Source organism: Cryptococcus depauperatus, chromosome 3 (assembly GCF_001720195.1).
Source record: "Cryptococcus depauperatus CBS 7841 chromosome 3, complete sequence".
Taxonomy (NCBI): domain Eukaryota; kingdom Fungi; phylum Basidiomycota; class Tremellomycetes; order Tremellales; family Cryptococcaceae; genus Cryptococcus; species Cryptococcus depauperatus.
In genome coordinates this window covers 2040542-2054926 of record NC_089470.1, presented here as the reverse complement: position 1 = coordinate 2054926, position 14385 = coordinate 2040542, and the positions used below count along the sequence as shown (strand labels likewise).

Here is a 14385-nt window from a genome sequence, read left to right as displayed (position 1 = left end):
ATGATAGATACAATGTACGGCGTGCGTAATGTGCCCAGCAATTAGAACCATGGCGACCACCCTGCATCGTGTCAAGATGAGCATACTGAGCAAGTCTTTGGTAAGAAATGAGAGACTCGCCTGTAAATATTGCGCCTAGATGATCTGGATCCCTCGCTTCTTGGATCAGTTGATTTACTCTGTAATGCACAGATAGCTCTTTTGACAGCTTTTCTCTGATTTTTGCCAGAATCCTATCAGCTTTTTCCCATCCTTTTGGAAGCTCTCCATAATCGACATTAACTTGTTCCGAGCCACCTTGTTTCTTCTTCGCTTTCTCAGAGGCATCCCATGAATGAAGAGGGTCTAATTTGAAGACCTCCAGTATAGTGAGGATAACATTGGAAGAGTCAATTAGATTTTGCAGGACGAGTTGTGAACACTGCCGAAATGTTCCATTAACACCCGTGATTCCCAGAGCGTCGACAAGATCATCGGTGAGACGGAAAGGGACCAGTTCCGGAACTGGTAGAAATCGTCCCTAGGTGACAGCGGTTAATGATAGATAAACAATGCATCTTTTGATACTCACAGCCTCAAAAGCCACGCCAAAATCAATATGAACAAGTTCACCAGACTGCTGATCAATAAGAATGTTTGAGCAATGTCTATCCCCAATTCCCAGAACCCATCCAACAATGCTGGTAACCGCCAGGCTTCTGCCATATTCTAAGCGCATAGAGAACCAAGCTACTGGATCCTTGTGTTTTTCAGTGAAAAAGTGACGCATTACTGGTTTGAATTTGTTTTTGAGCTCTTTGAAATGCACTCCAATCTCTGGAGCACGTTCTTTCTGTAAACTGAGTAACGCTTTCCTCATCTCACTGACTGACATGTCGTTCGGGCAGTATCTGTTCCAATCAATCAGAATCTCGAATATCAGTCGGCGCGACATATGTTACTCACTTGGTGTGCGCATGACTCAGCCACTCGCCTATACTCTTTGTTCCTTGTACAAACTCAATAACTCCCACATCAAACGGCAGAGCTACTACCCCATATGTTCTGAAGCGGAGATTTCTCGACCTCGCTTGGCGGTCGCGATTCAAAAGGTCGTTGACGAGCGAAAAGACTTGCTCCATTACAGCATCCTGGCGGAATCCTTCATCTTTCTTGAACTAAAAGTATATCATTAACGGCTTTGTCTTACGCAGTGTTGGGAACACCACGAAGTAAGCTTACCAATTGTTTGCATTTTGCACCTTTTGAGTCATAACATGTCACAACAAAGGGTTTTGATAGACCTCCTGCAAGAGTGTAAGTCTCCTCGTAGTGTGAAAAAGTGACAATGTCCTTGTATTGGCAAGTGACATCAATAGGAGGAGGCCTCGTCGCAATAGGGATGTCATTAGGTGCATTTCTTATCGCAGCTCTCTTTGAAAGACTATATCTTTGTCCAGGTTTACCTTTTTCTTCGTTTTTGATTGAATGTGTGAAATTAATAGCATTGTGAACAAATTTCCACATTGATGAGAACGCCTGGCTTGCCAATGTGTATTTGGTACCAGAACTAGATCTCAAAAGAGCCATGATCTCGGCAGCGGCAGGACCTCTTCCGTGTGATGTTTTGAAAGATTTCTCGTAACCATACGCTAGTGTAATGACCTGATAAAGAATGTGATAGGGATGGTCTCGAGTAATCCGCAACACTAGACGATTGAGAGTTGAATTGAATAAACTTGGATCCTGAGTACGATGAAGACGAGCAGCAAGCTGAGGTCCAAGGACAATAAATTTGTGGGATGGTACACGAGCCGCTGCATGACTGAATGTCTCGTTACTGTCTTGATCATGGTCATTCTCAAGCCAGAGATTAACAAGCTTGATGATACAGTCATCGAATTTATCTGTCATAGCCAGACATGCTGCGTATGATTGTAATGCAGTATTGAGATAACCCTTTACAGAGTTTTCAAGTTTTTCTAATGATCGGTTGTCTTCCATAATTTCCTTGCGCGGAAGTTGAGAAAGGTGTGCGTCGCGTTTGTCTCGGTGATTTTTAAGTCGCTTCAGTTCAGGAGAGTTTAGCACAATACTATGTTGTTCGTGGGCAAAGCAAGCAAACTGGTAACAAAGTTTTGCGTGTTCTTGTGTATCAACTTTGAATGATTTGGCAAGAGCAACAGAATTTTTGAAGGTGGGATAGATCTCCATGGCTGGCTGGAGCCGAGCTTTTGAGGTCCAATGTGCCTTGATTGCACCAAGTGAGTAGTTAATGATAACCCAAACAAAACTATGAGGGATTACTTACTAGGCGTCCTTGCAATACAGGCAATCTACGATCTTTGGGCTCCCTGCCTTTTGCTTCATTTACCAGATCTTGCACAAGTTGGATCGCTAAAGCATGTTCATCTTGTCGCCATAATACTTCGCAGAAAAAGTCTTGGGTTTCATTCTCTTTACCGATATTTAAACTTTGAAGCGCAGTGATGGAGTTGATAGCCACTTGGAGGTTGTTTTCTTGAAGAGCCATCTCACACAAATTGATGTGACATGATCTTTCAGCATTCTGAGCTAGAATTGATTTATGTGTTAACTGTTCTCCAATTGAATCTTGTTGTTCTCGTTGCTTGATAAACCGACAGAGAGACAAACGGGTAGCTGTTATTCTTTCGGCTATATCAAACCTACGCTAAATGTGAGCCGATATCCATCTCATTACCGTAACGGCACCACTAACTTAATTACTTCCGACATTTGCTGGAATTCGTTGAAAGAAACATCGCCTGTTTCCGATCCAGAAGTTTTCTGATTAGTCTGAATCTGAAAATTCAGCCATTTTTTTATCTCCCGGAGACAGAGAAGGTTATCTATTGTTTCCTTGATATTGGCCATCATTTCAGCAGGCAATTCCCTCAAGCGATCCATTTCTATTCCTGTTGCCCAAATCACAGTCTTCATTGCTTCTTGAGGATGTCTGGCTCGGTACACAGCATTAAGGGCCGAGTAGAGCAATCCAGACGATGTCCGACTAGCCTTTTCGTTAAGAGGTATGTCCCAAGTTCCAGTGCGCCAGCCAAGCTCTGAAAATAGAGGATCGTTATGAGTACTCTCATCTGTCCATTGGTTCTTAGCAATAAGGGCTGACGCAAGATGGGGAAACCCAATAGTATATAGGTTGCGCAAGACTGGGAGAAACGAATTTTGATTGCCATTGTCAAATGCGGCTCCGGCCCATCCCAGAGCTTTCCATGCCTGACTTTCGTGTTGTAATCGGCGGCGCAAAGCGTCCTTAATATCATGGTTCTGGATGCCATAAAACCCGTCGGGGTCCTCCAGATTACTATAAATGCTATACAAGTTCTGTGTTTTTCAGCACTGATACTAGGTACAAGTTGAGGAGGAACTCACCTGTCGTACAATAGAATTATCAAGTTCCACCTCTTTCTGATCTCTAGCCAGTTCAAGAAATAAAAGTGCAGTGACATATGAGCCACACTGAATAGCAGCGGAACTTAGCGATAGATAATCAAAGTCAAACCAAGCATTATATCCCAATGGTCCTTTGTTATAAGGAGGGTCATGGTTGCGGAGATACAAGATTACATTTAGTATATTTTGTATGGTCTCGTTAGTAACAGGATTAGACTGTAAGACTGAATCAAGATAATCATGTATTGTCTTGGATCTCGTCAATAATTCTCGTTTGGAAGCACCGCACGAGAGAGCGCCATGAACAAGGAAAGGTAGAAAATCCTGGAGAGAAATTCCGGGTGTAGAGAGTAGAGGACCAAGCATAATATAGAAATTGGTTGAGCCAGAGGTCACGGTACACAATGCTTTCGAAAAGCTCAAGACCCAAGTCGAATCTGGAATTTGAGGCTGGTCACGGTAGGAATGTTTCAAAAGCTCGCTAAGGTCTATTTCTCCTTTGTGATCAATTCCAAAAGATATGTGTGCCGGTTCGAATTTATCCAATATATCAAGAACCGGCCCAGAAAGGCTTGCGTCGACCCCCAATTCTATGATAGCTGTTTTCATTCCTTGCAGAGTGCGGTAGGCGGCTGCACGAATTTGATGATGAGAATCGTTTAGCAACAATGTCACCTGGCCGATTATGGACACATATGAGCCTTTGTCTTTAAAATACGAGTCGTGAAGTTTCGACATTGCTGCCTGGTTTGTATTCGAGAGAAATGGTGCCCTTATTTGGGCGCCAGAGAGATAGAGCAGATCTTGAAAGGCTTCGATACCCTGATTTTCCATTTGCTGACCTAGTTTCGATTTTAACAACCAAAAAAGCGAGTTTTGAAAAGCCAATGAGACATGTTGTTCGTTATTCTTAGCAATATATATAAGCTGTTTACACAGCTGAGCACTATCTGCAAGGGATTTACTGTGAGCGAGATCGAGTATGTCATCAAATGATGTAACCGGATTACCAGGAAGGCGAGCCCTTAGTACATCTGGCCAGGCAGGTATCGCCTTCTTTAGTGATCCGCCGCATATGCCGGATTCCTCCCATTGAGGATACGTGGTCACAATCCAACTTTCCAATTTCTTCCCAACGTTAATTAAAGTATCAATGGCAACAGACGTGTCGCTGAGTTGTACTGTGATTGTGCCCAACCGAACGAATAAGTCAACGAGGTTTTTTGGTGTCGACTTAACAGACAAAACCCATCTAAATGCCCAAAACACCATTGATAAAACCATTTCACAAATGTCGGGTAAAAGGAGCATAGGAAGAAGTTCCTGAAGGAGAGCGATCAACACAACCGGATCGCGAAGCTCTTCCTGGTACATCATCATCGCTGATGCCAATGATCGCAAATATCTCCGCTCTTCACTGACAAGGAGGGCATTGTTGATGAGATCAGATAGGCGTATAAATGTGAGAAACGCTACTCTCTCAGGAGCAGAGTTAACATAATTGACCTGTAGATATTTGCAAGCCGCATATATACTTTCAATGGAAGCCGAAGGTTCCAAAGCAGGAATCTCTTCGCTTCCAGACTGATCGCATATGATTATGTCCTCAAAAACTCCAGTCGTCGTTCGCTTCCCCCTCGAGCTATTGAGGAAGGAGACGATGCCTGCAAAGGAGATTTTTGTATCCAACAACTCCCACATGTAGGCTTCAACTCTATTTACTGTCTTTTGGAGAAGAACATCGGCTTTTTCTGGAGCCTCAATGCCTGGATAAGTCGCTAGACGATTCAACATCACTTTGTCCCTAAAATGGTTGAGCATTTCTTGTTTCTCTGTGACGACGGTAGAGAAATTCATTGCAAAGGACAACGCGGCCATTCGAGAAAAATGTTCGATAACTATTTTCTTTGCTGATAATCCGGCTGCATCGCATGCTGAAACAAACAAGTCGGTCTTGTCGCATTGAAGCATATATGGACCAGCACATTCAACGCATGCCGAAACAAAAGTCTTGCGACTAGAAAACCCATAGAGTTCATGGGTGATACCTAGGAGGTTCAAGACATCGGGGTGGCTGATTGAAATCATAGGAGAGTATGTGAGATAGAGCATAGAGATAGACGACAGACCCAATCGATTTACAACAGCATTGAAGCCGGTTTTGAGATACAAATTGTAATCTACAGACGTGACTGCAACTTCTTGAAGATGAAACATGATTGTGGGCCGTTGACGAGCGGATGAGATACAACAATTCAACTTCCACAAAAGATGTGACAAGAAGACTTCAAATTGTGTTTCGTCTCCAGGCTGAAGATCAAGTGTACGTAGATAAAACCAAGGATGTTCCCCAGCAGGCAGCGCTGGCCGGTAGAAAGCTGTGGCTGCTATTGTCGCTGCTCGCATACGTACGCGCATATCATAATCAACTAGTGCTCCAGCAATTTGTTGCCATACACCTTTATCGTTCAAGTTGGCATCGGAACCATCATCGTCCTCACTCATGCTTCTTGTCCAGACTACTGGCGCTGAGTGATAATGCAAGAAATCATCCAAAAAAGTCAAAAAGGTGAGCTTGACCTTCCAGGACGCTATTGCACCATCCGCCAATTTGCTTGCAATATAACAGACGAAACGCATTGCTTCATCGACAAGGTCATGGCTTTCCTCCATCCAAATCACCAACGTGCACCGCAACCACTCAAGACACAATTGAAGGGCCCCTTCGTCTTTCGAATATCCGTAGCTATTGAGCATGTCACCAAGAAACGATGCCACAAGATCAACAGCATCCACCTCGACACGGATCCAACCCTTCCGTACAGCCTTACATATAGACAAACCAAATTCTATAGCTCTAAAACCTTCCAACTGAAGGAGAGAGTTTATCATTTGTGTATCTTTGTAGGCTCGTAATTGACCATTAGCCAACATAGCGCCTTTGGATCTAAAAGCAATTGCTGATTGGAGTAAAGATGTGGAATAATTGGTTTCGATGGCCTCTTTAGGAAGGGGCATCGAGCTAGCTTCAGTGTTTCCAATCACGAAATTATCATGATCATCATTGAGGATATCCTCAGCTTGCGCTTCATATGTCCCTGACGAGCATGTAGTATCTATAATCTGAAGACAAAGTTCAAAAATATTCTTCAACGCGCTGGAAACCTTTGGTTAACAAGTCAGAGCTGCCGCTTTATTAGTTGTTTGAGAAACTACTCACATAAGGAAGTCGCCAAATAGTGCCGATTAAATGAATGGTACTACTTGATTGCGGTGACACGGAAGAGGCTGGTAAAATTGTAGAGTCTGGGGATGGGAAAGTAGATGGGAAAGTCAACGGGAAAGCTGGTGATATCTGATCGCTTTGCTTTTGCTTGTGTACTGAAAATCCAGAATCGCCAATGTTTTGTCCGTCTTGCCATTGCGGTAAATCATAGTTGTCAGGCAACAAAACATCTTGTCGTATACCCGATTGGACGTTAGGCCTAATCAAAATTGGCCAATCCTCTTCTTCTCTGTCCACTAGAGGTGAATCAGTAAGAGGGCGTAGACCTCGCCAGACAAGATCCAATGACGGAAGAGAAAGATCAGAGGAGATCAAAGAAGACTGGATTACACCAAGAAGATGGACAGTGGCCAGTATTGAGGCTGTGTGAGGTATGTAGTCATTGAGCTGGAGCAATCCTTGAAATGACAGGGAAACGACTATCATATCAAGACATCGACGAGGGCGCTCGCCAGATCCAGCCACTGGATTGGCCTCCCATTGTGCCGTCAAAGCCTTGATAGCGTCGAGTAGAATATTAGAAAGACGACATGGACGCCCTTCGAGGAAGTTTGTAGAAGCCGATGTAACAGAGCACATGGATACGATGTCTACCTTGTGCATAGCTTTTTCAAGCTTGGGAAAGGATTGATACAGCATGAAATCCCGTATAGGCTTGACCTTGAACTCCGCAAGTATGTATTTGACGACAGCAGAGTCTGGCAAAAACTCTTTTGTAGAAGGTTGAGCCAACTGATAATGTCGTATGCCACAGATCATTGAAAACAGCCTTATGAGCACAGCGGGAGTAGTCTGATCCATCCTCTGCTCTGCTCTATCCGTTGACCAGTGTTTTTGTCCAGTCAAAATTTTCTCTAGCCACACTATCACATTATCTTCCAATCCAAGGTTGTAGAGTTGTATTTCATTTTTGCTCTTATCTAGAGCAACGGCAAGTAGTGTACAGACAGAGTCATGCGTGGAAGGAGGACCCTGTATGTCAATACTTTGGAGCATAATACGCACATCTCTCGTGAGTTTTGCATGATCCAAGACTCCAATTTGAATGATTGTTGCCGCAGCGTGGCATGCAGCGCGCGACACAGTCATACTGTCACACTTTCGCATGGCATGATCCCACACCTTGGTCCACGCAATCTCAATATTGTCTTTGGTCGATGGATGTAATGATGCGTTCAAAACATGAGATTCTTTTTTCCCAACTTCAGTTTTACTCTGGGAAACTGCTTGAACCAAGACGGCGACAGATGATAGGCCGATAAAACCCCACACCTGTAACATTTCATTGTCATCATCAAGAGCTGACAACAATAAACGGTAGATTTCACTTTGTGACGCAGGTGATAAAGAATTCCAGTGTTCATCAACTATGAAGATAACACATTGAAGAGCGAGAAGGCGAGATTGTGGTTTTCCGATGGAAGCCGCAGATAGCAGAGACATCACTGGGCTTTCAAGTTTCCTTCTTTTTGACGCGGAACTAGTGCGGCCAGAAACCGAAAAATGAAGCGAAGATTGTGTGTGAAGCTATAAGAACAACAACGATGAGCGTGGGTATTCTAAGCATTCAGTGATATCCTCACATAGGTGAAACAATCCCGATAGACTTCGAGACAAACCCACGTGAAAGCTTGTTCAGCTGTAAAGTGAAAACCGGCGCTGAAAGAAAGCGTCTCAAAAGGCTGACAAGTAATATCTTCTTCCATTAGTGTACGCAACCTCAAATTTTGCATATCCAAAGGCTCAAGCCCCCGAGACATCACGGTCTCTCGCGGTAGTACTTCAATTAGCTTCTCCACGCTCTCTCGAATGACTGTAGATTGGTTTCCATCTAAGAGAGTCTTATGGGTCACATACGGAAACGTTATTTTCACAGCTATAGCCACTTGCTCAGGGATTCTGCGGTCTCGATCTCTTTCAGGTGCAGCCCATAACGTGACAAGATGAGGAAATAGCTTGTTTGAGGCAAACACAAACATATCGCGGCAGTTGAGTTCCATTTCTACGAGGACGATGTTGAGTGCTTTGAGAAGAGGAAGGTGGTAGGTTGTGACTTGCGAGTACATGGCAAAAAATCGACGAATTTTAAGAAGTATACCAAGACCATTCTTCTGGCCAGGTTTCAAGGAGTCACCATTATTCAATGTAGGCGGCAGCAGGGGAGATTGGGTACTGCATAGAAGAATCGGAATGATTTGCACCAAGTCAGAGTTTTCCTGAGATATTGGAGGTTTATGCGAATACGATGGAGTTTCTGCCTTCTCTTCTCGTTCGAGCCTTTGAATTTCCATGGAAATATTGAGGGGGTCTTCTTCGTCCATTCGATCATCAGGAACTACCTCATCTCCCAGTATGACTGAGAAACATATAGACATCAAAGACAGCCAGCTGTGTCTGTCCATACTCTCGAGATGGGGTGGATAAGTAAGTAGTTTTCGAATAGCTTTGGAATAATCAAGGAGTGCCGGGGCAAATATCCTGGAAGAGAAAACAAGCTGTTGTCTCATGTGCGTAAGCAGCGTCATAAAGGGTTTCCGAGCAATCAAATGGACAGTCTGTTCAGCCACTAGTCGAACCAGCTGGATTGCCTGCGATAATCTGCCGGCTACATTGGGTGAAAAGGAGTCCTGAGGGTCACGCAGACTTACCCTGGGCATTGGTTTCCTTCTTCAGCACTAGGCTTTTCTCCAAGGAGACAACGCGAAAGAGACATTGGAAAACTGCGACCCAAGCTGCTCCTCCCTCTTTAGCAGCCGCTGCCTGAAAAACAAGAAGATTCTCCCGGTTGCTGAATATATCTTTGACTTTTTGTAGCCCTTGAACGCGATCCTTGATCTTAGTAGAAGAATACAAGCTCAGGGCTGAATGAAGACCATTGACGGAGTCCATGATATAACAATCAGCGCGTCGGCGAAAGAACTTTTCAGATAAAGTTGGCCAACAAGCGATGTCCTATCGCAGAGTATCTGGAGGGTCAAAAGACCCAATTCTTACAGCTGGTCTCTCGACTTTGGGCCGTTCTATTTTGTTATGATGATAAATGTATATTAGAGTAGAAAGAACAAATGTTAACCTCCACATGAATTCTTCATCATTTCCTGTTTCGCTATTTAGTCATATATTCTAAACGCGTCTTCGCGTATCAACCATTTGAAATTTGATCCCGCTAATTAGAAAGTGATCGTATACACATCAGTACAAATTCACAGGACAATTGAAGATTCCAGTTTTCATGCATATTATGTGAGTTAGTATATGACGCTGGTAGATTGTTCAAAGACCATTGCGATAGTAACATATCCTCCACATTTTGCATTAGGCGATGGAGTCGCTTCTTGGACAATTCTGATTTATTTTTCTAACTCAGACTGTCGAGATTGTGCCTTTGCGACTTCTCTTGTCCACCAAGACTTCATCTCATCACTGACGGAGATACTTTGTACGCTGGAGTCGGAAAGCATTTCAATCATCCTTGACATCTTTCGCAACTGGAACGATTTTGACCAGCCAGACATCGGAAAATCAGTTTCAACGGCTATCCACAACTTGTCTTACCTGATGTTCTATAGCAATATATTCTCTCGGTTTCAATGACGGATTTCTAAAATTATATCTGAGATGTAGAAGAAACGCTGGGCGAGACTCCTGCATACTCGGCATGAGCTAGCTTCGATGTCCAATCAAGAAAAGAAGGCCTACAGAAGGCTTATTCATCATCGCTTGTATTCCACTAGTGCATGGGTATCAAGTCAGTGAGTTGGGTTGATAAGCCGTCATGCTTACTGGCGGTACAGACTGATCACGTCTTGCTGTATACCTGATCTCACCATGGTGCTGATGACTGATTAAGTCTCTGATACAGAAGAGATTTCTGAGTAGATTGACTGGTTATACAGGCCAATACTTTTATACTTTGGTTCTCAGCTGCCTAGTCTATCATTCATAGTATTATAGATGGAAGATGGAAAGTTGAAGTATGTTGAAATGTGCGGATATCGCCGTGATCAAATTGATCCCGCTTTACGCGGTACAGATCATTCGCTGTCGCGGCCTTTGTCATTACTCAAGTTTAGCTTTTGTTTAATCAACATCTTTTCTTCCTTACGCTTTCTACGATGAACTCGATTCTTCAGCAAGTGCAGCCTCAAAGAGGACTGAGCCGATTTGGTCCAGAAGAGGACGAGCTTGCCAATGCTGATGCGGCGTCTTGGGGCAGTATGGCAGGATTTGGAAATCTCTCTAGGACAGGAGGTATTGAGGCATTCAATGTTCCTCGTGTGCAAGACGTGAGCGAGTCGTTGTTATGATGGCTGTTATTGACAGTACTGATCTGTCTGCGCGATTAGCCTACATCTTTTCTTGATGCTCACACGGATTCCATGTCTTCTAATCCTGAGGCCAAAATCAAGATCGCTCATGGTACAACGACACTAGCCTTCCGGTTTAGAGGAGGGATCATTGTTGCAGTTGACTCTAGGGCTACTGCGGGGAGTTATGTTGGTGAGTTTTAGGTCTAAATTTTGACCGACTTTCATTATAGATGAGCTGCGCTAACGATGTTCTCAAAGCATCTGGTACAGTGAAGAAGGTTATTGAAATCAACAAATTCCTTCTCGGCACAATGGCCGGTGGTGCTGCGGACTGCCAATACTGGTTCGTAGTTGTGACAGCAAACACGCCTTCATTGCTCATATCGTTGATGTAGGGAAACATACCTTGGTATGCAGTGTCGTTTACATGAATTGAGGAATAAAGAGAGAATCTCGGTTGCTGCTGCCTCAAAGATTCTTTCCAATATCGTCTATCAATACAAGGGAATGGGTCTTAGCATGGTGCGTCTTCACATCAACCCAATTGAACGGTGGGCTCATATTTCAATAGGGTACTATGGTTTGTGGTTGGGACAAGACGGGTCCATGTATCTTTTATGTAGATGACGACGGCCAGAGACTCAAGGGCAATCTTTTCTCTGTTGGCTCAGGCAGTACTTTCGCCTATGGCGTACTCGATCAAGTATGTTTAGATTCATTCAGTGTCACAAACCATTCAGAAATTTCACTAACAGTTGATCATTAGGGCTACAAATGGGATCTTACAGACGAAGAAGCTCAAGAGCTTGGGAGACGGTCGATCGCTGCTGCTGGTCACCGAGATGCATTCTCTGGTAACACTTGTAACCTGTATCATGTTCGAGAAAACGGATGGGAATTCATTGGTGCGTCCTTTTATTTGTGATACTTTTATGACTGACAATCTGTCAGGAAACTATGATCTCAACGAGCTTTACTATGAGTATGAAAAAAAGAAGAAAGCTGATCGCGAAGCATCATTGCCAACACCTATGGTCGTAGAATCGTAGATGTATTGCGGTGGATTGTACATCATGTAACCATAAATCTCCAGTACAATGTGACACTACAGCACTGCCGTTAATTGAAGACGCATTCCTTTGCCATTAGACTTGTTTATACTATATGACTTTGTACTGTATTTGTCACATAACTAGCCACTAAGTCTGATTCGGCTATCAATGACGGAATCAAAAGCGACCGATGAACAATTTATCAAAAATACCAGCGACGCTAATGACTAGATGATTTTGCTGCAGAAAAAATGTATAAATGATTTAAATTTGATTCTGAAATTATCTGTTGTTTCTCAAAGACATTAACGCAATTCTTACGGAAGTCCTTGACTACAACTCGCCATGGGTTTTGTGGACTTTCTCATAAGTTTCTTCAAAATATGCTGTGCTTCTCCCCAAGAGCAACAAGGGCAGCAACAGCAACATGGATATCCAGACCAACACATTGGAAATCAACAGACTGCTTATCCTCCTCAAGGTCAAACTAGCTGGGCAGCTGCTGCTTCTGGTGGGCAACAACACCAACAACAAGGTTATCCGCTTCAGCAACCCCAACAAGGATGGCAGCCCCCTCACCAGAATGGGCATGCTGCCAGTAGTCCAATACACCTTCCATCTGGAGGCGTTGTTGGTCCTCATGCACCAGCTAGTCAAGTCAGCTTTTCAAGTTGAAAAATTGAAATGCTGAGACTAATGCTTGCGGATAGCATATGAATCAAGATCAAATGAACGCTACCAATGAACACTATCTTGAATTAAGAAATAGAGCTAGAAAAGAAGGCGACAAAGCCCATCAATGTTTTGCTGCTTCCCAGACTGCCTATCAGTGAGTAATTAACAGTAACAAGAAGTGATGTTTACAAATATAGGGCTGGTGACGGTGCAAAAGCTCACGAGTTGTCTCAAGAAGGGAAAGCCTGTCAGCGAAATCAAGACCAACTGGACGATGAAGCCTCTGCTTGGATCTTCAACGGCTAGTTTACAGCGTTCTCTTGCTGCTTTTTCACTGACTTTGGTATAGAAAACAACAAACAGTCACCACCAGGTACAATTGATCTTCATGGTCTTTACGTGAAAGAAGCCATTGAAAGAACAGAAAGTGCCATCACACAATGCCAGAGCCAAGGAAAAGAAGAGCTCAGAATTATTGTTGGCAAAGGCTTACACTCGCAAGGAGGACACGCAAAAATCAAACCAGCTGTCGAAGATCTGATGAAAAAGTGTGTCAACATGGCGGCGTTTAATGCTATCATGACTGATACAAAATAATAGATACAATCTATCAGCTTATATCGACCCGGAGAACACAGGTGTACTCGTTATTGACCTTGAAGGCAAGCAGGTTGGACCGAGATCCAGAGATATTGGCGGTATGATGGACTCATTAAGAAAGAAGGATGAAGGATGTATCATCATGTGAGCTAGTGTGGTATGCCATAGACTAATTCAGGCATCTGGATTCAACGATAGATGGGCTTTGATGATACATAATGTAACCTCATATCTTGTCTGAACGACGAAAACAGTTGTGCTGTCTTTAGCTGAGTGTAAAGTTCCTCAAACCGTCATCCCTCTTGTGCCACAAATAACACTAATGCCTTTAGGACAACAATTTGCAATTGACAAGGCCTACACACCCTCTGTTTTGCATATCTCGGCAGCGAAAAAAGGGACTCAGCGATATCGTCAAGTCGGTTAGAGCTTTGGTTGTCGCAAGTAGTAAAGATGCGACAGGGAAATGTTCGTCAAGAAACGCCACTTGTGAACCTTTCCGTCTGGCTTTCCCATCGAACAGTGACTATGTAACAAGCAACAGTGTATGATCGCCTCGTAGACGGATATACATGCCTTCGACTGAGCGATCGTTCTCAGACGTCTGAGGCTTGGCGAAACTATAACATGGCAAGCACCAGACGACCCTCTCAAATCCTGGACAGGGTATATTCGTTAGCTATCTCCTGCCATCGTTCTCAATGACGTTTCAAACTCCCTGGAGTTGTCTCAGGACTGGCATTTTTTTATATCCAAGTCATTCTTATGGCCAGCTGTGTGTTTGTGTATGCTTAGAGATGGGCATTGTATCAACGACAAGAATGATAAACCAGCCATAACACTGCTGTCATAGCCAGATGCACATTCATTCAACATGTATATGAAAGAATAGTAACGCTGTTAGCTCTACAAACGACAACTCCAAAACATAGAAAGTAATATAAAACCTCAATAAAAAAATTTCTTATAAACTTTGTAATGCAAAATAGAAACGTAAAATGGCATTAGAATGATAATTTGAATTTCCCTTTTACGGCAATTTATCCGATAC

The 14385-nt window shown here is 43.4% G+C and overlaps 4 protein-coding genes across 4 annotated transcripts; 2 read left to right on the top strand and 2 right to left on the bottom strand.

The window, feature by feature from the left end:
• Positions 1-41: 41 nt before the first annotated feature.
• On the bottom strand, positions 42-9586 carry L203_103091 (uncharacterized protein; the record flags this gene model as incomplete). Its single annotated transcript, XM_066212497.1, has 11 exons — positions 42-61; positions 121-520; positions 572-890; positions 946-1157; positions 1222-2229; positions 2291-2666; positions 2720-3342; positions 3391-6576; positions 6632-8224; positions 8281-9302; positions 9346-9586. The coding sequence occupies 11 exons, from the start codon at positions 9584-9586 to the stop codon at positions 42-44; spliced, it is 9000 nt and encodes a 2999-aa protein (XP_066068594.1).
• A 461-nt stretch (positions 9587-10047) lies between these two features.
• Positions 10048-10527, bottom strand: L203_103090 (uncharacterized protein; the record flags this gene model as incomplete). The annotated part of the gene is made up of 4 exons (XM_066212496.1): positions 10048-10185; positions 10253-10342; positions 10397-10427; positions 10481-10527. The coding sequence occupies 4 exons, from the start codon at positions 10525-10527 to the stop codon at positions 10048-10050; spliced, it is 306 nt and encodes a 101-aa protein (XP_066068593.1).
• A 285-nt stretch (positions 10528-10812) lies between these two features.
• L203_103089 (proteasome subunit beta type-5) lies at positions 10813-12056 on the top strand (the record flags this gene model as incomplete). Its single annotated transcript, XM_066212495.1, has 7 exons — positions 10813-10983; positions 11044-11197; positions 11266-11350; positions 11403-11529; positions 11579-11710; positions 11774-11912; positions 11959-12056. 7 exons carry the CDS (start codon positions 10813-10815, stop codon positions 12054-12056), a joined length of 906 nt encoding a protein of 301 aa, XP_066068592.1.
• Positions 12057-12404: 348 nt separating this feature from the next.
• L203_103088 (uncharacterized protein) lies at positions 12405-13482 on the top strand (the record flags this gene model as incomplete). Its single annotated transcript, XM_066212494.1, has 5 exons — positions 12405-12716; positions 12770-12888; positions 12932-13035; positions 13084-13282; positions 13335-13482. The coding sequence occupies 5 exons, from the start codon at positions 12405-12407 to the stop codon at positions 13480-13482; spliced, it is 882 nt and encodes a 293-aa protein (XP_066068591.1).
• Between the last annotated feature and the right edge of the window lie 903 nt (positions 13483-14385).